Source organism: Macaca mulatta, chromosome 20, assembly GCF_049350105.2.
Source record: "Macaca mulatta isolate MMU2019108-1 chromosome 20, T2T-MMU8v2.0, whole genome shotgun sequence".
Classification (NCBI taxonomy): Eukaryota; Metazoa; Chordata; class Mammalia; order Primates; family Cercopithecidae; genus Macaca; species Macaca mulatta.
The window spans coordinates 73,249,286-73,276,137 of NC_133425.1; the positions used below are offsets into that span (position 1 = coordinate 73,249,286).

Genomic DNA, 26,852 nt, shown 5'->3' on the forward strand with positions numbered 1-26,852 from the left:
CTCAACATGCCTGGGCATCCAACTCCACGACAGGATAGAGAGATGAAATCTGAGCACTCCCTGCCCCTCAGACAAGCTTTGTCCCTCTCCCCATCCCACCCCAACAAACTGATCTATACTTCCTGTCTCCTTCCCTTTCCCTCCTCCTTTGCCTCCCTGCCTCTCTCTGTTCCTTTGTCTTGTTGTCCATTTTCATCTCTCTCTCCCTTTTTTCTTTCTCTGTGTTTCTGTCTCCCTTCCTCTCTTTTCCGTTTCCTTCTCTCCTTCCTTTCTTCTTTTTCTCTTATTTCTTTCCTTCTTCTTTTCCTTCTCTCTTTCTCTCCTTCCTCTCTTCCTCCTTCTCTTTGTCACCTTTATTCTCTTTCTCTCCAGTCCCCACCCCCATCTCTTTCTTTCAGCATCTGTCAAGTACAAGCCCTGGGGGTAACTGTGTTGGTCTCTGGGTATTCCATAGTGAGCAAACTCAGGTCTCATCCCATATTCCTGAAGCCTGCAGTTCTGTGGATATGATACAGACTTATAAAGAGGCACATTAGTCATCGATGGCAGTGGTGATTGGTACTACAGGGAGGAGTAAAAGCTGCCGCAGAACATGAGGATGTAAGCACCTGGTCTAGAGGACCCAAGATGACTGTGCTCAGGGACTAAACTGAGGACTGATGTCTGAAGGAGGAGGAGGAAATGGGAGGTGAAGGGAATGAAGGGGGAAAGGGTAGAGTGTTTTAAGAATGGGCGATAACACGGCCGGGCGTGGTGGCTCATGCCTGTAATCCCAGCACTTTGGGAGGCCGAGACAGGCAGATCATGAGGTCAGGAGATCAAGACCTTCCTGGCCAACACGGTGAAACCCCATCTCTACTAAAAATACAAAAAAAAATTAGCCAGGCGTGTGGTGGGTGCCTGTAGTTCCAGCTACTCGGGAGGCTGAGGCAGGAGAATGGCATGAACCCAGGAGGCAGAGCTTTCAGTGAGCTGAGATTGCGCCACTGCACTCCAGCCTGGGCAACAGAGAGTTACTCCATCTCAATAAAAGAGTGGGCAACAACATGAGACCTGGGCATTTGACAAACTGACCAGAGTATGACAAGTGAGAAGGAGAATAGAGAAAAACGACAGTAAGTGATTGGGTGGTACACAACCTTGGGGTGGGGTCAGCAATCTGTGTTGTCATGAGCCCTCCAGGAGACTCTAATGTGTGCTCAAGTTTGAGAACCACTGATGCAGAGCACTTGGAACAGAACCAGATGTTCAGCAATTCAATAAGAATTCAATATCACCGTCATTGCATGCAGGGGCTTTAGAACATGCAAAGCACATTAAATATGGAGTTAAAGAATGTGTTGTTACTCATGTCAATCCCCAAATGAGTGTATGTTCACTTATGTCTACGATGGCATAGAGGTAAGAGTCTTTGGGTTGAGACTGACCTATGTTTGCATCTTAGCTTCTGCACCTTGCTGGGTGATCTTAATCAGCTGTTTCATCTCTCTAAGACTCAGTTTCCTCATGTGTAAAACTGGCAAATCATCTCCCCTCCTAAGGTTGCTGTGAAGTTTAACAAGATAATCTATGCAATCATTAGCTCTCCAAGAGAGCTTGCAGTGAATGGTGCCTGTGATTATGCCAATATCATGCCCTACATCAGAGATAATAGGTAACAGAATCATTATCTTGTACACGTTTTAGTGTTTGCTCATACAGGCAGATGGGCAGTCCAGCATATTAGGTGGGGAGGCAGGTAGTCAGGGAAGTCCTCGTAAAAGGGCCCATGTGAATGATTATTTCAAAATCTTTCAAAACTAAACCTATGACCTCTTCCCCTTTTAAACATCTCTGCATGCTGGCCCAGCTGGTGGAAGGGCTGACCTCTCTCTGTAGCATAAAGCCAGTAGTTAGAGTATCAGGAGCATTCCATGGTGTAAAATAACAAGAAAAACAACCCATAAAGAGTATCTAGATGCTCTTCATCTTCCTCAGTTTCTTTTTTATTCTGTGTCCATAAAATCTGTCTGGCATTCAGATCTGTGCTCCTCATCCTGGGAACATTCATTTGGTTTTGCATCTCAGAAGAAAATACTACAGACCAGTTGTATTTGTAAAATACACCACAACTTAGTGATGAATATGTTTACTCCCGTGGTAGGAGAATGCAGTGGTCAGGGCTCTGGACTTGGCACATATGGGTTTGACTCTTGGCCCTGCTATTTGATGATTGTGGGACCTGGGCCACATTCCTTCACCTCTCGAAGTCTCAGCTTCCTCATTTGTAAACACTCATTTAATGCATAGGATCTAGAATGTAACGCATACTTAGCTATTTTTAACTGTAATATTGGAAATCATCTTATTACACAATCCAGCATGGATTTCAGAAGGCAGATATTCCAATTACGTAAGCATGGTTGTTGCACACTTTTTTCAGTCCTCTTCATCTTAAGGGTTACAGTAACTTTAGCTTCAAACCTTAAGCAAGCTACGTGGATTTAAAAGTTAACTATTAAATCAAATGGCCTTGTATGCACCAATAACATGTCATTTTTTTGTTTGTTTGAGGCAGAGTCTTGCTGTGTTGCCCGGGCTGGAGTGTAGTAGTGGAATCATGGCTCACAGCAGTCTCAGCCTTCTGGGCTCAAACAATCCTCCCACCTCAGCCTCCCAAGTAACTGAGACTGCAGGCTCATGCCACCATCCCTGGTAATTTTTTAAAACTTTTTGGTGAGATGGGAACTCACTATTTGGTCCAGGCTGGTCTTGAACTCCTGAGCTCATGCAATCCTCCTGCCTTGGCCTCCCAAAGTGCCAGGAATTAAAGGCATGAGCCACCACACCTGGCCAATAATACGTTTTTTTTATGAGCATTTAGAAATGTTCTCATCGGGCAGGAACTCTCTCATCGGGCAGGAATGCCCAGGTGTATTTCTTCCTTGTTGACCCATTACACATGACAGATCGTCACCCTCCTACTGGTAGTCATGGGACACTGGAAGCATAAATTACTACCTCCTCTTCTCTTTCACAAATGTCAGCCTTTGTCCACGCTACAGGAATGTCCTCTATGTCAAAGATCTGACAATTCTGTCAAGATATCGCCCTGTCTCCTGGAAACTGCTTTTCAGAGTGGGCTTCATTGTTCTTACAGAGGGAGAAAGGTGTGGGCTTCCTGCACGTGTGAAAAAGCCTGGAAACTGGAGCTCTACATGGGGTTGGAACATGGCGGCAAAATGCGAGTCTCAACTCATGCAAGGAAAAGCCTGGACTTCACTTTTTCTGAAAGACTCAGTGGCGTCTAAGCCTGTACCCATCGGGAGAGGCTACCAAGGGCTTTCAAAATCAATCTGGTTGCTCTTTTCCAAGGAGAAAGTCTAAAAACTCTTCTTGGGCCTAAATGAACCTGAGAGTCGTTTGACACAGAGTCCTATAGATCTATAGACGGGTGCCCGCTCTGTGTCTGGCCCTGTGCAAGCCCCTGCAGAGACGAAATGGGTAAGACACAGTGCTTGCATTGAGAGGGCTCCCAGTTCTCTGGAGGAGACCAACAAGCAACTAAATATGTGCATGGAGTGTGGAGTCTGCAATGACAGAACCAACGAAAGTCATTCACAGGAAAAAAATGATGAATTCCTGTGCGGAGTTGGGAATGATAGGTGAGCAGAGTTCTTAAACAGGAATTTTCCAGGAAGCCAAGAAACATGGCACAAGAGCCCAGGAGAACATGATCCTTTGAGAGAGCTGCAAGTATTGGGTGTGGCAAAAGCCAGGGGCAGGTGGTGATAAGTGAGATAGGCAGCTAGAAATAAATCATGAGGGCGCTGGTTCTTCCTGTAATGTCAGTATTCTAAAACACTTCTACTCTCCCTACTCCCAGCTCTACGAATTGAGTTTTATTCGTAACTCCTTGGGTGGATAAATTGATGGATGGAGTGAATTCCAAGATAATACCAACTAGCAATTTTTCAAATTTTACCATGTAAATTTGCATGCATAATATATATGTAAAATTAAGCAAGGAAATGTATTTTTCCACGTTCCGTTTTTGACAAGCATGCTGCTCAGTGCTTTGTATTCGTTATTTTATTTCTGTTCACAACTCTGTGAGGTATAGTGTATTCTCATCAACTCATTTTGAGTTTTAAAAACTCAGAACTTACTGAAATAAAGCCAGTCACCCAAAGTCACACGATTGGCAAAGATGAAGGTAGAATTCACACTCAAATGGGTCCTTCTCAAATCCTGTGTTTTAAGCCACAAAGATAGGTCAGGAAATGAGAAAGGAGACAGCAGGTATGGGTCTACCCATCTGCTCATTGCCTCTGCCCACTTAACTATTTTGGGAGCATCAAGGTGACCTTGCTATGGGCTGTCTTTTTCAGTCGTATATAGGGTCATGTTGGCCTCTGAGAAGCCAGCTGGGCAGTGGGAGGGCAGGGGTGAAGCTCATGGGGCTGGCAGGGTGGTGAGGATGCACCAAGATGCCCCAGCTTAAAGAGGTGAGCACGTTACTCCCAGATCTCCAGAGCCCCAACAGAAGGTCGATCCCCAGGAGAGATGCTGGATTTAGCAAATACAAATTGTATCTGGCAAACCTTGCTTCCCAGGAACCCCTGAGTTCTCCCACAGAAAGTTCTAAACCTTCCAGGGAATTAATTACACCAGTGAGGCCGAAAGCCAGGATTTGAGTTGATTAGGAGATACGTCCACTCAGGAATGCATTAAGAACGGGAAATATTTTAAGCCTCAAGAGCAGCAGCTAAAAGGAGCCCTGTTGTCTCGAGCCCATCCCCACAATGAGAAAAAGGCTGTGTGCTCAGTGCCAGATCTGGACCCCCCTTCACGGGGCCAAACAGAGGCCAGTCTACTCCCTGTCCCTTATGTAAACTGGTCCCTGATAAAAACTGCTCTAATATTTGCATACAACCTATGCTCACTCAGGGTCCCTCCCCAGCCACACGACCCCTCAGCATGGGGAGACAATTAGGCCCGGAGGTCTGGGCTTGTGGAGGAGGACCAGCGGGGAGACCAAACTGCCTCTGCCTTCCTCTGCCAGAGAGAGCAGGAGACAGGTGGTGGACCTTATTGGGCCACCCAGCAGATCTTTATTGAGCATGTACTACGTGCCAGGTGGCATGCTAGGTATCTGGAATGCGATGGCAAACAAAATAGTCACTGTCCTCAAGGACCGTCTGTAAGGGAGAGAGGCACATAACTATACAGCAGACAAATATATACACACACACCCACATATACATACTATACACATAGCATGTGTGTATAAATAAGATGTAGCCAGCCCTTATATCATGGGTTTCAAATCTGTGGATTCAGCCAACCACAAGTCAAAAATATTTTTTGAAAATGGATAGTTGCATCTGTACTAAACAGGTACAGACTTTTTCCTTGTCATTATTCCCTAAACAATACAGTATAGCAGCTTATGTACATAGCGTTTACATTGTGCTAAGTATTATAAGTAATCTAGGATGATTTAAAATATACAGGAAGATGTGCATAGGTTATATGTAAATATTACACAGTTTATTTTTTATTTTTTTTATTTTTTCTGAGATGGAGTCTTGCTCTGTTGCACAGATTGGAGTGCAGTGGCGCGATCTCAGCTCCCTACAACCTCTGCCTCCCAGGTTCAAGTGCTTCTCATGCCTCAGCCCCCCTGAGTAACTGGGACTACAGGTGCCCGCCACCACGCCTGGCTACTTTTTATATTTTTTATTAGAAATGAGGTTTCACTATGTTGGCCAGACTGGTCTCAAACTCCTGACCTCAGGTGATCCGGCCGTCTTAGCCCCCCAAAGTGCTGGGATGACACCGCGCCTGGCCCACCAGTTTATATCAGAGACTTGAACACCTGTAGATTTTGGTATCTTGGTATCCAGGGCTCCTGGAACCAATCGCACGAGGATACCGGGGATGGCTATATATACACACAAACATATACACATACATACACATGTGATAAATGTGTGTGTGTGCGTGTGTGTGTGTATATATATAACACATACATATGAAAGGATCAAGATGCTATCAAAGCGAATATCAGGCGGAGAGACCTACGGCACATTAAATCATCAAAAATGTCTTCACTGAGTGGGTGACATTTAGGCAGAGACAAGGAGGCAGTTATGTGAAAAGCAGGAAGAAAGCACTTGGCAAGGCTTTTGGAAATTGCAAACATCCCAGGCAGGACTTGCCATCAAGATTAAGTCATTGGAAGAGGATTTTCTTCCCGGTCGCAGAGCTTGCTTGCTAAGATGTAGCCTGCTGGCCACTGGGCTGTGTAGCAGACACAGCCATATTCTCGTCCCTGAGGTCGGCGCTGACAGTGTCCATTCACACAGGCAGATGCCAGCAGCTCTGCCTGAGGTTGTGTCCTGGTTTGCAATTTGGCCCACGCTCAGGCAGGTTGCAAGAGTCCTGACTGAATGCCACAGGAGCATCCCTCAGCAGGTGCGGGATGAGAGTGGGGGATACGTTCCTCAGCGTGCTCCCCCTCCATGGGACAGTTAGGAGGGGTGTTCTATGTCACCTCTCAGAGGGACCCCACTAGAATACAGCTTTGTTGTTGACAGGGGTAAGCCACTTTGTAGGCTTTCCTCCCTTCGATGCCTCACCACTCTAACTCGTTCACCTTACTTCCTGAGACCCATCCCAGCTAACCTGCATGCACCCATATTCTTAGTCTAGGGGCCACTTTTGGGGAAAGTCAAACCCTCTGAAAAAGTCTTTGATGATCAGCCAAGATGAACACAAACACCTCTCCTCATAATCCCCTCCCCCAGTCGCTTTTTCTTCAGCCCGGCCTGTCCGCTCATCGTCTCCATGTAATTCTGCACCGTCCAACCTTCCACCGGGAGAGCCAAGCTAGCTCCCCTTGTTCCTCTGCCTGGCAAGTTTCTATTCACCATTTAAACGTCACTTCCTCTCGGAAGCCCCTCCCGCTCTTCTGCCTCTATGCCGTCTACCTTATCTTCCTGATATTACCCTTGTTAGATTCATCTATCTGTGCATCCATCCATCCAGCAACTATGCATTAACTGCCTGTATGTCCCAGGCACTAATATGTGCAATTATCCCAGGTCTCCCTGTGCTAGAGGGGTCTTCTTGAAATCAGAATGGGCCTTAGCATCTCTGTGTTTCCACCACATACCACAGGGTCTGGAATGGAGTGGGTGCTTGGCAAGTGTTGGATCAAATTAAATGGATGAACTTTACCTATCCTATGTAGTGATAATGACATTCTTAATTACACAAGGGGAGGATACATTAGTATGTAGAATAAATGAGTACATTATCATCAAAATGTGAGCTACATGTAGACACAGTTTCATGACTGAAAACAGCTTGTAAGCCATTATGCCAGTGACTGTGTTTGATTTCCCAATACCAAAGCAGGAACAGCCCCACCAGGTTCCACTTGATCCCTCCGTGAACCACAGTGACAGAAATTCTTGCTTTACTGCCCCAAATATTTTCTTTAGAATTTTACTGAACCCTTTGACCTCACGATTTCATACTGGTAGGGCTGCCATATACTAATAAAAGAGAGGATGCAACCTTCACTACTGGCAATATCTTCTAAAGAGATAAACAGAGAGTTAGTCAAACAGCCAGCCAGTCACTATGCAAACACTGAGCATCAGCAGTTCTTGCAGCAATGAGTTAGACACAAAGTATATAGTCATAGGTAAGATGGACTTAGACTCTGTCTTCTGAAACTTAGAATCAAAGATATGTATACAAAAATCTTCACTGAAATACAGTGTACAATAGTTTAACACCATAATTTCTTGTAAGATAGTTGGTTAAAAGGAATTGTAGTATATCTAGATAATAAAATATTCCACAGCCATTCAAAATGGGGGTGTTAAATAATTTGTCATGGCCCACAATAATGCTCACAATGTGAGCTTAGAAAGAAAAAGATAATCAGGGTACGTAGTGGTGTATTCAGTGTGATTCCAATTCTGTGGATTAAAAAAATATTGATAATACATATTAGAAAACTACTGTAACAGAATAAGCGAAATTATTTAGAGTGTTTATCTCTGAGATATGGCATTGTAGTTGACATTTTTACAGTTTTTTGTATTTTCCAAATTTCATGATTTACAATGGCATAGACATGTTGCTTTCATAATACTTTTTATAAAGAGCTTAGTAGAGGTCAGAGTAGGTCCTTCTGCAAAATGCAGCATTTCGTTCTCTGATGTTTATGTGTATCAGGAGAACTTACTAATATGTTCACAGTTTCTGCTGCTCTTGGAGAAGTAATTGCTTTCAGTCATGCCAAGAGCTTTTTGAGAATGAGAAAGCAGGGGGAAAAAACCTCTTAAACTGTGACTTATGTGCCTTTAACTTCTTTTGTTGATTGTGACCTGCAACCACTAAATAGTGGCCAAAAGCAGTGGGTGTAGGAGAGGTGGAAGGGAGACAGAAACCAAACCAATCACCTCTCCCTCGGTCTTCCCATGCTTCTGATGTATAAGCGTGTGGTCCTGGAAAGGTGTTGCCCTCATCCTATGCTAACTGTGCACTTCAAAACTTTGGCAAAGTGGACCACCATATTTTTTTTTTTTTTTTTTTTTTTTTTTTTTTTTTTGAGACGGAGTCTCGCTCTGCATGTCTTGCCTGTCCATCAAAGTGTGGACATGATAGAGCTCAAAAAAGCAGTGTAACGTGCAATACCACTGCTGTGAGTACTAAATTGAGGCTGTTGCCTGAGGAAGATCACCCTTTACTGGACCATGTAAGACATTGGTCTTGTGCACACGCATCAAAAGAGCCAAGTCAGACGACTAAGAAGTTCTAAAGTCAAGTGGCAAAACTAAGTGTCAGTGCAGAGACTGTGAGATGTTGTTATGCTGTGGTTGTGAATGGCAATGTAATCTCGCCTAAGTTTTTAGTGTTATTTGAATTTATCAGTCAAGTGTGCTACCCAAAATTGTGTTATACAAAAGTAGGCTGTGAACAAAGAAATATCAGGAACTGCTGATGTCCAAGTGGAAGGAGATGGTTCTGCTGTGCCACGTGGAAGAGGGTTATCACCTTCCAGGCCACCGTCCCCTGGATGTAGTGCCATTTGCCAAAGAGAAGAGTTGAAGGGATTAAACATGCTCAGATTGGAAAAGAGAAGATCCACGATGCAGGAGCGTGGTGGAAATATCAACAGGGAGTAAGAAGGGATATGACACATAGAAGCCTATAGTTTTGTGTGTCATGCTTCCTAAGAGCAAAATTTACAGGAAGGCTGAGGATAGCATATTATAAATAAGACCTTCTAACAATTAGAGGTACCTCAAAATAGAACCGGCTGACGAGAGAGGCAATTAGTGCACCATTTCCGCCTCATTAGTTTTCATCCTGGAAATATTACAGGAGGAAGCTGAGTCAGGAAGCTCCTCCTGCACCAGGTAGGAGGTTGGAGTGGATGACTCATGGATATTTTAGGTCCTAAGAGTCTCCAGAGCTGTGTTTTCAATGCTCTTCATGTTGCCTCCATCTTGGTCCCCCATGTGGGATTGCCCCATGTGGGACCATGCCTGGTCCATGATCTTGTTAGAGAGACAGGTAAGGAGCTGACGTCCTTACCATTAATATTAGCTGCTGCCAGGCAGGGTGTTAAGCCCTTACTGGGGCCATCTCCTTCACTCCTTACACCCACCTTCAGGAGGCACCAATACCATGCACATGGGCAAAAACAAAAGTTCTGAATGCTTAGGTGATTTGCCCAATGCCAGCTATCTAGTAAATGTGATCAGGGGTACTTCCGCAGGTGGTCTGCCTCTAGAACATGCCACCTCGTGTTCCTAGAACCTACCCAGCATAGGGCACTGTTCACAATAGCAAAGACTTGGAACCCACCCAAGTGCCCATCAATGATAGACTAGATAAAGAAAATGTGGCACATATATGCCATGGAATACTATGCAGCCATAAAAAAGGATGAATTCATGTCCTTTGTATGGACATGGATGAAGTTGGAAACCATCATTCTTGACAAACTAACACAAGAACAGAAAACCAAACACCACGTGTTCTCATTCATAAGTGAGAGTTTAACAATGAGAACACATGGACACAGGGAGGGGAATATCACACACCGGGGCCTGTCAGGGGATGGGGGGCTAGGGGAGGGATAGCATTAGGAGAAATATCTAATGTAGACGATGGGTTGGTGGGTGCAGCAAGCCACCATGGCACGTGTATACCTATGTAACAAACCTCCACATTCTGCACGTGTATCCCAGAACTTAAAGTATAATAATAAAAAATGTAGATGCACAGTGCATGGCACTTAGGTACATGGCACATAAATGTCCACTGAATGAAACAAGACACAAACATGCAAAATTTCTGAGACAGAGAGGATACCATGAAAGGAACAGGGCATTGCATTACTAAGATATCAAAGGAGGGGAAAATGTGAAGAAATCATCATTCGTTCATCCATTCACTCATTCATCTCCGTGTTTTTATGAACAAATTCTATGTGCTTGGCTGTGTACCAGGGGCTCCAGATAAGAGCTGACTGGCGACAGCACTGGTCCTGGTGATGCTGCTCTTTGAGCGAGGGGGATGGCTTGGTAAACAATATTAAGAGTGAAATAATTTTACTCTTACTACATTCACAAAGAAAGCCAGTTAACTTTGAAAGTTCGTCATTGGTAGGAAACAGCAGGACAAAGAGCTTTGAAAAGGGTCCTGTCCTACAAAGAAGGCAGGTCTGAGAATGGAAAGGTGGCAAAGGTGAAATGAATAGAACTAAACATCCCAGTAGGAATTTATGTCTGGAGACCTGGCCACTGCATTCCAGTTCCCTACAGGACTGACAGTTAAAACGTACTCTGATCCAGAAGCCTCCGATGTCACCTTCCAGCTGCGATGGGTCCTGTCCCACCTGGAACAGAACCTCAGCCGCAGGATCTAAAGTCATTGAAAGAGTCCCGATGTCTGATCTCCAAGGACTGGCAGAAATGGAGCAATGATGTGAGCGTTTGAGTCATTCATGTTCAGGGCAGGTACTTTGAAATGGAATTCTTGATCACATCAGAAGGTGCTGAAACCAAGGTCAGGCTCCTGTTCCTGTTGAGAGGCCTTGTTAATGAGGTGCCTTCAGCAAACACGGACACCCGAGCCAGGCAGGAAGGCAGGCTGCTGAGCTGTGAAAACGATCGTCCGAAGTAAGCGCGTTTGCTTTCTGCCAGGCACTGCTGCATGCTGGTGTACAAATCCCTGTGTGTAGGGTACAGGCATTGTAGGAGATGGGTAAAGACAGGAGTAGGGGACATGAGCTTCCATCTCCTAAGCCCCTACTTTGTGTTTGATTCTGTGCAAGGCTGTATGCACACTTGTCTGTTGTACACTCATGGTAACCTGGTGAGGTAGGTAATATCATCCCAACTTTATAGCTAAGGCTATCACTTCAGAGTAACAAGGTCAAGTTCCCTCAAGTGCTTAGCAGCAGATCCAAGGATCAGAATCCATGTCCCACTGATGCTGCCCCTCTGCCCTTCTCTCCTGGCCACCCTATTAATTATTTTCCTTGCCTTAATATTAGGATGACTCTATGACCCAATTTGCCTAAGACACAGTTTGTGCCTGTTGATCAAGGGGAATTAATAATAGCATCCCCTTTCATTCTCAAAAAGAGTCCCAATTTAGATAATAAATTATATGGTCACCCTACACAATAGTAGTTTCAGTCGTTTGGTTGTTTTTTCATTTTGTTTTTGTTTTGTTTTGGTTGAAAGAGATGCATTCATCAAAACCACAACTTCAGACTGTGGGTACAAATTGTAATTGGGCTGGAAATGAGAATCCGGCATCCCACTATGCAAATATAAGCATCCAGGAAATTTATCCAAATGCACTACATGGAAGGCAGCCAGCCTGGAAGTGACTCTAATACTCCTACACTCCTTGATTTAGAGCCCTGTGAAGGGGACTTTGCCATCTGGTGGACTGGCCTGCTCCACGGTTGCTGGAGTCCAACTGTCAAGCAATGTGTCAGTCTGTGGGCTATGGGTTGTCCTGTGGCCATGCATGGTGTCCCTCACTTGGAGAGTATTGTTGATGACAGACACGAGCCTTGACATGGTCTCTACAAGGGTTGATTAGCAGAGTTACCATGTGCAGTTGGACAGGCTGTACACTGCACAAAAACACCAAACCATGGAGCAAGCAAGAGATGGCCACACTCTGGTTGCTTGGGCTCACAGTTCTGCCTGGCAACAGATACTAGCCTGTCTTTCTAATTCACACAAAACTGTGGTAGGGTAGAGCAGGGGCAGCTATGGTTACAGATTGAACCTTTCCAACCCTGTCCTGCCATTGACAATCAGAAATCCCAGAGGGCCTGAAAAAATAGCTATTTAATCTGGAATTAGTAGACCGAAGATCATAACATGGAATGATACAGTCTTTAGAGTAAGAAGAGCAGAGCTGGCCAGGCATGGTGGCTCATGCCTGTAATCCGGGTGCTTTGGGAAGCCGAGGTGAAAGGATTACTTGAAGCCAGGAGCTTGAGAGCAGCGTGGGCAACATAGTGAGACCCTGTCTCTACACACACACACACACACACACACAAAAATTGTTTTAAATTACCCAGACATGGTGGCAAGTGCTTGTAGTCCCAGCTATATGAGAGGCTGAGGTGGGAGGATTGCTTGAGCCCAAGAGTTTGAGTTTACTGTGAACTATGATCAATGCCACTGTACATCAGGCTGGGCAACAGTGTGAAAACCTGTATTAAAAAAATAATAATAATAGCGAGAGAGAGCAGGGTCCTAAAATCTACCGAGCATCCACTATGCTTGGCACTGTACTAAGTATACTAACCTGTTTGCATGTGAGTTCGCTGAGGCTCAGAGAGATGAAGTAGCTTTCCAGGGTCACACGGCCTGTCAGTGCCATAGCTAGGCTGCAAACTCAGGTTTGCCTGACTCCAAAGTCCATGTTGTCGTGTTTTCCCAGTGCCAAGTTACCATCACATAGGATCCTCGGAGACTCTCTCCTTTCCTTCCCGTACATCTGAGGGACGTAAGCTACAAAGCCCTGAAATGGCAAGAGCAGGATCAGAACTCAGGTTTTCTGCTCCTGCGTGTTCAAGGTTCCCTTCAGAGCCAGCTTGCTTTGGGTCTTGTTCTGAAAGCAGGGATCTCCCACAGTCTCTTCCTCTAGGGCCATATTAGTGCTCCTCTCCCACTCCCTATCTCGGGGCTGCCCGTCCTTATTGCTCAAACAACAAAACTCCGTGCTGGCTTGACCCTCAAAAAGTCAACAGTCCGAAAGTGGACTGACCTCCCTCTCAGCTAGAGCAGAGGAGGGACTATCACTGATGCGTCATCCCATAGGCCCGGGCTCATGGAGCCACCTCCTAGGAGAAGCTTTGGGAAAGCAAAAGTTACCTCCCTCCCACCCTTGATCCTGAAGCTGCCTGCTGTGCTCCGTGAGGACTGGGTGTCGGGAAACCCAGCTGAGGGGTTTCCTGATCAAGCATCTTAGGCACTGGCTGGCAGCCGAGTTTATGTGCAGAGTGGGAGTCATTGTTGCCAAATCCCTTCGTGAACACATCCTTCTGTCCCCACAGGTGACCTGAATCTTGGAAGCAGGCTTCTGCTTGCAGGTGGGTGTGGGGTGGGATCAGCAAAGGGAGGGACAGGTCCAAGTTCACTCAGTCCAGCTCAGGAAGCATCTGCAAACTGCCCTAGGGAGAGCCAGCGCTACAGTCCAGCTCTGGTGGCTCTTTGTGGAATGTATTTCTACACCCACATCTGTTTTATCCCAACATTCTTCCTATGTTTCTCCCTCCATTGTCACCCTCATCTTACCCTTCTCCCCACTCCATGTGCGTGCTTGAAAAGCAAAACAACAAAATATTTGCCCTTGGCGTGCACATAAATCTCCCCCATCAGATGTAAAGTTGTAACCGTGCTACCAACAGGTTGTATCTCAGTGGGCAGACCTCGTCCACTTCCAATCAAGGGATAAAGGAAGGGAGGTGACTGTGCAGCCACTGAACCTTCCTTCCAAGCCTCCAGTTTCCTAGAAAGGACACACATCCTCCGCCCCAGCCCTCAGTTGCCCTCTGGTCTACATTGTGGGTCCTTTTGATTGCTTTTGTCTTTGCTCACACTTCTGACTCTTCTGTTGTTTCCTCCATTCTCCTGCAGTTACTGAGACCTATGCAGTAGATAAATGCTGTGGATATAAAGGCAGTAAAATGTGGTCCTTTCCTGAAGGACTAATGATTTGGCTGTGTACACACCCAAATCTCATCTTGAACTGTAGCTCCCATAATCCCCACGTGTCGTGGAAGGGACCCAGTGGGAGGTAATTGAATCATGGGGGTGGGTCTTTCCTGTGTTGTTCTCATGCTAGTGAATAAGTCTCACGAGAGCTGATGGTTTTATATAAGGGAGTTCCCCTGCAAACACTGTCTTGCCTGCCGCCGTGTAAGACATGCCTTTGCTCCTCCTTTGCCTTCTGCCATGATTGTGAGACCTCCCCAGCCATGTAGAACTGTGAGTCAACTAACCTCTTTCCTTCATAAATTACCCAGTCTAAGGGATATCTTTATTAGCAGCATGAGAACAGACTAATACAAGGAGTTTACAGCCTAATGGGAGATATGAAAGAAATTTTTAAAGAAGAGAGAGACAGAGAAGAGAAGGGGGGAGAAGAAAGGGAGGAGAGGGGAGGGCAAAAAACTAGAGAAGAGAAGCAAACAGGAGAGGAGAATTAGGGTACAGAGTAAAGGATGGTTGGGTGGTGACATGTATGAGTCTGGGACAAAGCAGAAATAGACGAACTCTTCTGGGGAACTCTGGGAAGGCTTCCCAGAAGAGGTGGTCTTGGAGGACAAAGGGGATGAAACCAGCTTATTGAGCAACCGCTCTGGGCCATCCCCAGGTGAACACATCACATGTGTTACCCACACTGACCCACATCTGGCCTTATGGAGTAGCCATTATCATCCTCCATCTAAAGAGGAGGAATCTGAGACTCAGCTAGGCTCACCTTGCCCGAGATCAACCAGGTAATGAGAGCCCTGGACTGACTCAGGTATGAGAGCCAGAAGGTTTACCTCGGTACGCAACCTCTGCATCATTACATTTTCTGTTTCATTGCCTTAGATGTTGGTAACAAAGCACAAAGAACTTGGGCTCAGCAATAAGGAGGCTTGCATTTAAACCTCATCACTTGCAGTTGCTCGTACTTAGACTTTCTGAGCCTCGGTTTCCAACGATCCTGGCAAGATTACTCTGAGTAAATCCCCTTGCTCTTTCTGAGCCTTTCTTCCAGATGGCAATATGATGTTGGCTGGATAGAATGGGATGTGTGTAAAGTACCCAGCATAGTGCTTGACAAAATGTAACTTACCAGGAAGAGGTGGTTCCCCTTCCTTCTCTCCTTTTAGCCTGCAGACCCACAACTGTCCTGTCGCATAGGGCAGTGGTTAAACTGTGGAAGCTGGAGCCAGACTACTTGGATTCGGATCTTCTCCCTGGTATTGCTTTGTGACTTTAGGCTGTTATCTAACTTCCCTGTGCTTCAGTTCTTCTATCTAGGAAATGAGGATGAATTAGTACCTACCTCATGAAGGTTATGATGAGGATCGAATGAGCTATTTATAGGGTATGTTGAGCCCTGCCAGGTACACAGTAAGCTCTGTGCAGCTGGAGTTGAATGAATCAACCTATATGCTTCACCACTTTGCCTCACTTGCTTCTTAATCCAGTACCTTTGCAATGAGCTGAGAGCAGTCTAACCAGAGGAAAAGGTTTACATTGTCATCTTTGCAGTCACTTGCTGGAGCAGAGCTGTGACAGGCTAGGAAAACCCGGTGCACCGTGGCCAAGCATCAAAAGCCTCAGACCCTGCTAATGGGGATGAGGGCTGATTTTCTCTTCCTGCTTCTCTGATCACAGAAGACTGTGATGGTCACGCCCTGATCTACAGGATCCCACACGCTAAACCCATAGACTCTGATGTCAGCCTCAACTAGGAAAAGAGGAAGTGGATTGTTACAATGCCGTAATTGAGCACATTAGAAGAAGGATGCCTTTATAGAGCAGTGCATCTTAGCACCGTCAGCACGTTAGGATTCTCCAGGGAATGTGTAATTATATACGAATAGTCAGGCTGCATCCAGCTTTTAAATAAAATATCTGATTGTCAGATATTCTGAGCATCATGGGACCTTTCTCCTCTAAATCACAGGGAATGTGCCAATGATTTACCGTAATGATTTACGTCAGTGGTTCTCAGCTTGAGCTGCAGCAGAATCCCCTAGAGGGCCTGTCCAAACTCAGGCTGCAGGGTCCCATCCTGGGAGTTTCTGATTCCATACATCTGGGGTGGAGCCTGGGAATCTGCATTACAGCAAGTCCCCATGTGATGTTGAGGCTGCCGGCTCTGGCACCACACACTGAGAAGCACGGATCCGTACAATGAATAAAAGAGAAAAAAATAAGACACCGTCCACCAAGTCTTCCCAAAGAATATGTCTACTTCTTTTGGGGATTAAAAACAATTAGACCGGGCGCCATGACTCACACCTGTAATCCTAGCACTTTGGGAGGCCAAGGAGGGCGGATCACGAGGTCAGGATTTCGAGACCAGCCTGGCCAGCAAGGTGAAACCCCGTCTTTACTAAAAATACAAAAAGTAGCCAGGCACGGTGGCATGCGCCTGTAGTCCCAGCTGCTCAAGCGGCTGAGGCAGGAAAATCACGTGAACCCGGAAGGTGGAGGTTGCAGTGAGCCAAGATCGCACCACTGCACTCCAGCCTGGGCAAGAGAGCGAGACTGTCTCAAAAAAAAAAAAAAAAAAATTGTCCATACTTATATTTTGATCTATTGAAAAATGGCTGTCCCACTCTTTTCAATTTTTCTTCCCTCTCTCCTATCTCAGCCGTGCACCCCTGTAACTTCCTGCCATTGAAATTCTCAGTACCTGTGTGTCACAGCACATGTCACGTGTAGGTCAACAGCTTTGCAGTGACAAACAAAGAAAAAGAAAAACTGACTGACGCTTGAAGCATTGTTGGTGAGAACATAGAATAGTCTTTGCTGCCTTCAGTGGCAGGTCACATGGATCAGCCCACACAGTGGGGTTTGAATTTCTTCTTCTTACAACAATTGAGTCCCTGAATTGTTGAGCAGACAAATGACAGCGTGATCTGAAAAAAATGTTTCTGACGCTGTATCTAAACCTCAATATGGGAGCTTGTATTGTTGTAAGAAAAACGTAAGTATGGCTCATGCATCCAATGGACTTGATTTTGTGATAATTTTCAGTTATTTTTGCTCATCTAAGTACCTCCATGCGTTGATGAAGATGCAAAAATAAACTGACAATCTTTGGAAGAAGAAAATCTTACCTCACCATCTCCTCCAGGTCTCCTCTCCCAACATTCACAAGTTCATTCTGCTCATTCATTTCCATTCTTTGACTACATTAATGATCTGTGGTTTTCATGAGCTGTTTAGTGAAAACAACTTTTAGAAGAGATATACAAAATTCTGTTTGTAAGATGATCTTGAAAATGGTCAAGTTAGTAATAGAAAGTTCCATTTTCATCAAACTTGAGATAGTGACTCAACTTTCATACTTTTTGGGAGATTTCTCCAAATAGACTGCTTTTGGCCCAGCTAAATAACTAGTCAATGGGATCAAGAAATCTTAGAACTGAAGAGACCATAGAGATCATTAAGTCCAAGTTCCCATTTTAAAAATGTGAAACCGGCTGGGCGTGGTGTCTCACGCCTGCAGATCACGAGTCAGGAGTTCGAGACCAACCTGGCCAATATGGTGAAACCCCGTCTCTAATAAAAATACAAAAATCAGCTGGTCATGGTGGTGTGTGCCTGTAGTCCCACCTACTCAGGAGACTGAGGCAGGAGAATCGCTTGAACCCGGGAAGCAGAGGTTGCAGTGAGCTGAGATCATGCCACTGCACTCCAGCCTAGGCGACAGAGTGAGACTTCATCTCAAAAAAAGAAAAAGGGAAACCAAGGCACAGAGAGATGACGAGTTTGCCCCTAGTCACACAACCCATTTGAGAAACTTGACCACAGGTGAGTCCTTTCCTTTTCCTTATCTATCTCCCCTGACATGCCCACACACTCCACTTTAATGCATGCCCCTCATTGTCTACATATGTGCAAAAACATAGCACACCAATGTGGTCTTTTGCTAGTGGTTCAGTGAAATTGGTGCTCTCATTCTCATGGTTTAGGTGTATAATTGTACTTTTACTGGTTTATTTATTTTATTAATATCTGTCATCTTCATTATAATGCAAGTTCCAAGACAGGGACCATATATATAAATAACTTGTTTATATTTCTGGCACCTCTGATAATATTTGATCCAGTAGAGATGCTCATTAAATAGGACTGTAGTCACTCCTGTAATCCCAGCACTTTGGGAAGCCGAGGCAGGCAGATCACGAGGTCAAGAGATTGAGACCATCCTGGCTAACACGGTGAAACCCCATCTCTACTGAAAACACAAAAATTAGCCGGGCATGGTGGCAGTCGCCTGTAATCCTAGCTACTCAGGAGGCTGAGGCAGGAGAATCACTTGAACCGGGGAAGCAGAGGTTGCAGTGAGCTGAGATTGTGCCATTGCACTCCAGCCTGGACAACAAAACAAGACTCCATTAAAAAAAAAAAAAAAAAAAAAAGGCACTGTAGTGATGGAATGAATGACTCAATGAAGTAACAGAGAGGCTGAGATTCAAAGCATACAAGGAATAAACTGGGAGAAAAGACAGGAAAGAGGATTCCAAGCAGTGGGGACTGTATGTGCAAAGATCCTGCAGTGAAAGAGGGGGTGGCACTTAGGAAGAACTGATTGTTTTTCCCTGTGGTCAAGGTAGAGTTCTGGAATATGGTGAGAAACAAGGCTGGAGGAGTAGACGGTATTTACATTACAGAGACTTTCCTAAGCCATCCATTCTCTGTCCTTACTCAGTCGAGTTTCTGATGCTAAATCCTGAATCTCAGTGCACTGGTAGGATGATCTAGCCTACGTTCCCACTTAGTGGGTAAAAAGAATTTCAGCTGGGCCCCATCCCAGTCCCAAAACTGTTATAGCTAAAAACTGCTACTTACTCAGTGCTTAATATGTACCAGGCAGTGTAGGAAGCCTTTAAAGAGATGGATTCAGTCCTCTAATCATTCATTTACATGCTTAGCTTTGCTGGAATATGATCTTGCTTTAAATGGCTAGTCTGTTGATCAGGGTCATGTTTCAGGGACCCAAATCAGCTCCCTTGTTACCACAGTCCCTGGATTCCCTGCTGCCTGTGCTCTGCTTAAGGAGACTCCAGCAGCTCTGCAATAAGGATTGAGTTGATTAACATCTGGTTGAAAATCTCTTCGCCCATATGAACCTGAGACAAAGTCATCCGAAGAGCAATTGATGGCAAAGACCCGCAGTTGTCTCTAAGATGGCAACTCGAGGGCTTAGCTGCACAGATAAGAAGATTAATAGCAGAGTGGCCTTGAAGTCAGGGATACCTGGATTTGATTCCCAGCTTTATCATTCACAAGCCAGGTAACCTTGGCCAACTTTCTTTTTCTCTCTGAGTCCCCATGTTTAGATATGAAAAGAAGACAAAAATACTTACACTAAAGGTGGTTTAAGGATTTAACGAAGCACTTTAGTACAGTATCTGCCCCATGGTGGGACAAAAGAAGCCGCAGCTGCTATTAATGCTCTATTGTTAGACATAGGGAAGAGAAGGGCAGATGTGGTGCAGAATTCTTACGTTCGAAAGAAGGAAGGAAAATCCATTAAAAACAAGTGCATGCAAATCATCATTTACTGCCGGCGACGGGGAGAATGGATTGTCTTGTTCATTTTATGTTCTGGTTCTGGAGGTAAATTGCAAGGTCCTTTTTATTGAAAGTTCATTCTGTCTTCCACAAATGTTTATTGAGTCCATGCTATTTGCTAGGCACGTAGGAGAAAAGAGGATAAATGAGCTGCTGATCCTGCATTCACCTCAGGAGTTGGGGAAGGGAGGACACGGATTTTCTATAAATGTGTGGGAAGGCACTTTTCCGCTTAAATACAGAATGCGGAGCGTTATTTAACATTTAGTGAAGATGTTGTCAGGGCCTCTCATTGCCTAAGACAGGTGATGGAGAACAGAAAGGCTGCAAGTAAACATGTGATGAATTTATGTTTTCCATCCATTAATCTTTAGGTAATAGTATAGATTATTATATATTATGCATAATACTTATATAGCATACTAATTTTAATTGTGTTATTAGTAATTCTATTTCTATATTATTAGATGGTATATATTATACATATACACATCATGGCTACATATAAATTGTACACTATTCTAGTTTTAAGTAATTATATTATATATTTATTATTTATTACATATTATATGTTATAAGTACATAAGTGATCTGGAATACCTATATTATCTTTTTTTTTTTTTTTTTACCATGTGCATGTTTTTCTTTAAAACAGAAATAGCGAAGTTCTGCTTGAGTCAGAACCTGCATAGGGTAATTAAATCTACGCTTTAGTCCAACTCTACAACACTAAAGGACATGAAGGCTGCAAAACGATTGGGAAGGGCTGCCCCCATACACTCAACTCCTCCAGTTTCCCATGCATCTGTCCACCAAGTTTTACCAGACATTTGCTGTGTGTCAGGCTCTGCCCTGGGCACAGAGGCAGAGGGCCAGTGGAGACACAGTCCCTGCCCCCACAGAGCTCACAGATGGGGCAGGCAGAAGCCACAGAGGCCGTGGTAGCCACGCTTTGGGAGAAAGGAACCACAAGTCAACAGGGGCACAAAAGAGGGCAACTGACTCTATCTGGCATGCTGGAAAGGATTCCTGGGGATGGACATGACTGAGTGGGAATGGCTCTGATTGGAAGAAAAAAGAGGAAGGGAGGGCATAATAAGAAGGAGGAAAGCTTGTGGGGAAACTGGCATTGATGCTAAAATAGCATAGTCATTGCAGGATCTGATGGCAGGATAATGGATATGCTGCTACTGCGAATATAGTAAGACCAAGAAAAATAGTCAGAGAGGACTTAGGAGTAGTGATAGCAAGTATGTATTGAGCATTGATTGTTCTAGGCACTTGGATACATTTTAACACAGAATCTCACAGTAAACCTAGACTGTGTAGACTATTGCTATACAAATATTTTAGATGAGTGAACAGAGGTGCCAATACGTTGCTCAGCTGGTACGTGTGGCAGCCAGGAGTGAAGCAGATCAAACTGTTACTCTAGTGGTGTTGGAGCAGGCACGTACCCTCTATAAACCTCAGCTTCTTCCTCAGTAAACTAAGGTGAGGTTGGGCACAATGGCTCATGCCTGTAATCCTAGTGCTTTGGGAAACCAAGATAGGTGGATCACTTGAGGCCAGGAATTCTAGACCAGCCTGGGTAACATAGTGAGACCCCATCTTTACAAAAAAAAAAAAAAATTTAAAGGCTGGGTGCAGTGGCTCGCACCTGTAATCCCAGCACTTTGGGAGGCCGAGGCAGGCAAATCACCTGAGGTCGGGAGTTTGAGACCAGCCTGACCAACATGGAGAAACCCTGTCTCTACTAAAAATACAAAATTAGCCCGGCGTGGTGGCGCATGCCTGTAATCCTAGCTACTCAGGAGTCTGAAGCAGGAGAATTGCTTGAACCCAGGAGGCAGAGGTTGTGGTGAGCCGAGATCGCACCGCTGCACTCCAGCCTGGGCAACAAGAGTGAAACTCTGTCTCCAAAAAAAAAAAAAACCTATTTGGGTGTGGTGGCATGTACCTGTAGTCCCAGCTACTGGGGAGGCTGACGTGGGGCGATCACTTAAGCCCAGGAGTTTAAGGTTGCAGTGAGCCATGATTGAGTCACTACACTGCAACCTGGGTGACAGAGTGAGACCCTGTCTCTAATAACAAACAAAAGTAAGATGAAAGGTCATTCTGAGAATGCCAGGGTTGAGGGCTGCATAATGCCATGGTCGTGGCAAACGCTAGTCGTGGTGGCTGAAGTTCCGTGTGTGTTAGGGAGTAGAGATTGGAAAAGTGGAGGAAATAAGTGAATGAGGAAGCCTGGGTCAGATAATAGGGGCCAGCCTTGTGTGATAAACTAGGTGGTGTGCATTGTATTCTGAAAGCTGTGATGGACATTGGGAAGTCCAAAATAAATAGTGACATGTTCAGTGTTGTATTTGAGAAATGTCACTCTGACCACAGAAGGACTTTTGGAAACAGCCAGGTCACGTGGAGGAGTGTTGTCATAGTCCAGGGTGAGAAGCGTGACCACCCAGACTAAGAGACAGTCATACGAGCTGTCGAGGACAAAGAGATAATGCAGTTGCTGAATATAGGGACGTGGGGGTGAGGGAGGAAGAGGAGGCCAGGATGCGGCCCAGATTCCTGGCTTTAGCGCTGGGGAATGGTGCAGTCCATCCACTGAAGCAGGAAACACAGTAAGAGGAGTGTTATCGGTTAAATTGCATCCCACCGCCACCACTCCAAATTCTTATGTTGAAGCCCTAACCCCCAGCACCTCAGAACGTCACTTTATTTGGAGATAGGGTCTTTACAAAGGCAAATAAGTTACACTGAGGTCATTGGAGTGGGCCCTCATCCAATATGGCTGGTGTCCTTATGAGAAGGGGAAATTCAGACACAGAGCGTCATAGAGGGAAGACGGAGTGGAGAGACGCAGGGATAAGAGGCACAGGGAAGACGGAGTGGAGAGACGCAGGGAGAAGAGGCACAGGGAAGACGGAGAGGAGAGACGCAGGGACAAGAGGCACATCTACAAGCCAAGGAGAAAGCCCTGGAATAGATCTTTCGCTCACAGCCCTCAGAAGGAGCCAACGCTGCCAATACCTTGATTTTAGACTTTGTGCCTCCAGAACTGTGAGAAAAGGAATTTCTGATGTTTAAGCCACTGGGTCTGTAGAACTTTGTTACAGCAGCACTAGGAAACTGACTCATCTCTGAATGAGTTCATTCAGAGATGGGCACGAGTTAGGTTTGGATCAGTTGAGTGTGATGTGTTGCTTTTGGGACAGCCAGGTGGAGACAAATGCCAAAACGATAGAGATGCAAGTCCAGGACTCAGTGGGCAGCTTGGGACTGGAGATTTACACATGCCAATCACTTTGGACACTCTGGCATCCATAGCACAGTGCAAGCAGTACAGAATAGAAATCTGAAAAATAGTTGAATGAATGTATGTCCTATTTACCTAAGGACAGAGGGCAGAAGGGAATACAGGAATACTGGAACTAATTGTAATTTCCTGTCCTAGTACTAAGAAGGTTATCATTGCAAGCCATGTCCATATGGAGCTGTAACTGTGACATATCTGAGGCCAGCAAATTTTAGAGAATTGCTGCATTGGTAGCTGATATTTACACTCCCTAGAAAACATAGTCCTCTCTTTGTTTTATAAAATCTAGAAGGCAGGAGAATTAAACAAATATCAATGCTATTCTTTGGACAGAAAACTATAGCCTGTCCAGAGTCTCAGGTTCATGCCCATATTCTGAAATGTTGACCTCCAAGGGGATGTGCCAGCAGCATGTCTATTTTAGGTATGAACTTGAGAGCCTGCTTAGCTTAAAATGTCAAAATAAGTAGACAGCATAACACAATGGAAAATGGCAATAACTGGAAACCAGGACACCTTACTTGGAATCGCAGATTTGCCTCTGAAAAAATGGGTAACCTTAACCTTTCTGAATGTCTTTTCCTTTATCTATAGAGCAGTCATGGGGAGGGGGTAATTGGATGATCTTCCAACTCTGACATTCTATGATTCTCTCAACATTTCCTTTAATTGCAATGGGTGATAAGATAACGTTTCCATAAATTGACCTGCCAACCTGATTTAGTCCGCCAGCATGAAGACATGAAAATAAGATGATAGGCAGAAATTAACATCACAGATGACTCTGGTAGAATAGTTTTCCTCCTTAAAATGGCAGATGGAACACCAGAAATAGACAACACTTGGTTTTAGAGGCTGAGGTTTGGGAGGCTGAGGAGGGTGGATTGCCTGAGCTCAGGAGTTTGAGACCAGCCTGGGCAACACGGTGAAACCCCATCTCTAAGAAAAATACAAAAAATTAGCTGGGTGTGGCAGCATGTGCCTGTAGTCCCAGCTACTTGGGAGGCTGAGGCAGGAGAATGGCTAGAACCCGGGAGACAGAGGTTGCAGTGAGCTGAGATCACACCATTGCACACTCCATTCCAGCCTGAGTGACAGAGTGAGACTCCATTGCTTAAGAAAAAAAAAAAATCAATAGTGCCAATGGAGAAATCCTGCTCTACACCCAGCAAGATTGGCTATGAACTGGTGGCTCCTATGTGTGACATAGCTATTGTCTTTTCCTTCCAGGGTCAAGCTGTGGCTCAGCTGTGTTCCACTGTCCCCAATGTGACTGTCTTTGGAACAGCCTCTACTTTCAAGCATGAAGCAATCAAAGACTCTGTGACCCACCTCTTTGACAGAAATGCAGACTATGTGCAAGAAGTTAAAAGGTAAGATGTTTGCTTTTGAAAAAGCACCAGGCTGGCCCTTGCTGTGCTCTCAAAGAGCAGTAGCACTTATTTAAAGGAGGGATCATAATAATAATAATAATAATAATAATAGTAATATATAACAAACATATATTGGGAGCTTAGTACTATTAGCTCTGAGCCAAATACTTCAAATGCATTAGTTCATTTAATCCCCTTAACCCCATTATCACCAAGGAACGGATTGACTAAGTAACTTGCAAAGCTAATGTATTAAAGTTACGCTAGCTCCTATTTGACCATCTTAATGCATAGAAGTTTATTTCTCATTCATTCACATGACAACTTAAGGTGGATATTTGGTAGATGATCTTCTGTAAGAGCATTCAGAGACCCAGGCTCTTTTCATCTTAAGGTTCCACTGTTGTCTTGGGTCTTAAGGTCCTTAGCTTCTAGCCAACAGATGGGCAGAGAGCACCAAAGGGTCATGAAGAGGAGGTTTTTTGGGTCAGTCCCAGAAAGAACACACACCCTTCTCATAGTCTAGCACTACTGCTCAGGTCATTGGCTACGCCTTACTGAAAGCAAATTGAGAAACCTTGTCATTGTGTGCACCCAGAAAGGCCTGGCACTGGCAGTAAAGGGTGGAGCCTGGAGTCAAGCCAGGCATTTCAACTTTGGAGCCCGTGATTTTCCTGTACAGATAGCACCTCTCTGAAGAGTGAAGCATGAGCCAGAATTACCCATAGGAAGAAAGGGGCAGGGAGGGGGCTGCTGCTCTGGGAAAGGAAAGTCTTGTGCATACATACTGAGGAACTCAAGAGCCTCAGAGGCGGGGACAACTACAAGAAGGCTTACTGGGGTGCAAGTCCAGGGATGTCTTGTTATCTCATCTAATTATACGTATTGGCACAGGGACACCTGGGGGGACAGGGAAGGAGGGGCATGAGGTGAGGCTGAGCAAGGAGACAGGTATCAGATACACATAAAGACCACGTACACCAATCTAGCAAATGTGGACTCCAACCTGGGTGTGACCAAGAGCCACTGACGAACTGAAGTGGAGCTATGATTGACTTGAGTTTTGAACAATCACTGGTGGTGCCGAGGGGATGGATGGGAGGAGGGAGGCTGGGACTGCAAGATCATGTGCTGGTTGTTGCAGTCACCTGGGGGAATGGTGGTTTATAACCTGTGATTCTGAAGTTATTGATCATGACCACATGTGTGTCAACACAGAGAATCAGATGGAGACCCAGCTGCCATCATGGTTTCAGATGATTTTGTGTGTCTCACTCTGGCTGTTGCTCTGGGCTCCAGGCTTGTTCTCAGGGTCCATGCCACTCACAGCTCCTGAGAGGATTCAGATTTGGGCCAGAGCCATTGTTTCGGCATTCTCATTTTCCAACACAAAATTGCTACATACAAAGGTATTACGTAGTCCAGATAGAATCATAATAAAGAAACAAGGCTGGGCACAGTGGCTCATGCCTATAATCCCAGCACTTTGGGAGGTCAAGGAGGGCAGATCACTTGAGCCCAGGAGTTTGAGACCAGCCTGGCCAACATGGTGAAGCCCCATCTCTACCTGCACCCCCCTCCAAAAATACAAAACTTAGCTGAGCATGGTGATGCATGCCTGTAGTCTCAAGCTACTCAGAAGGCTGAGGTGGGTGGATTGCTTGATCCTGGGGGTAGAGGTTGCAGTGAGCTATCATGCCACTGCACTCCAGCATGGGTGACAGACAGCAAAAGCCTGTCTGAAAAAGGAAACAATTTTCTTCAAATCACAGATTAAGCTGGGAAAACTGAAGGACAAGTGGATGGGAGAGCTAGTTATTTGAGGTGATAGTTTTAGAACAGATTTGGTGAAACTTGGGAAGTTTCTTAAAAAGGGGGGGTTCTGATGGTCTGAGTTTTCAGGTTTATTTTTAAATTTTGAATGCAGAGCATTGCATACAATTTAAGGTTGTCCCAATAGTTCCAGCAGGATGTGAAAGGAAAGCTTAAAGCTAGATATTAGAAATTGACCCTCTGTTTCTCAGATGTCTAGAGGCTGCAGGCTAATTCTGAGGACATCCATTTGCCCAGTTCCATAGCTCTCAGGTAGGTTTTTTTTTTCTTTTGAGACAGAGCCTTGCTGTGTCGCCCAAGCTGGAGTGCAGTGGTGCAGTCTCCGCTCACTGCAAGCTCTGCCTCCCGGGTTCACACCATTCTCCTGCCTCAGCCTCCCGAATAGCTGGGACTACAGGCGCCCGCCACCATGCCTGGCTAATTTTTTGTATTTTTAGCAGAGATGGGGTTTCACTGTGTTAGCCA

General features: G+C 45.1%; 1 protein-coding gene across 3 annotated transcripts in view; it reads left to right on the forward strand.

Annotated features, from left to right (window-relative positions):
• VAT1L (vesicle amine transport 1 like) overlaps positions 1-26,852 on the forward strand; it is a 187,440-nt gene that overhangs the window by 47,243 nt on the left and 113,345 nt on the right. For all 3 annotated transcript variants that reach the window (XR_013412195.1, XM_028841289.2, XM_077986930.1), the window contains exon 4: positions 24,412-24,554. Coding sequence is in view for 2 of the 3 variants with exons in the window: in XM_028841289.2 (XP_028697122.1) it covers positions 24,412-24,554 (143 nt within the window). In the remaining variant the exon portion in view is untranslated. The remainder of the gene's footprint in view (positions 1-24,411; positions 24,555-26,852) is intronic.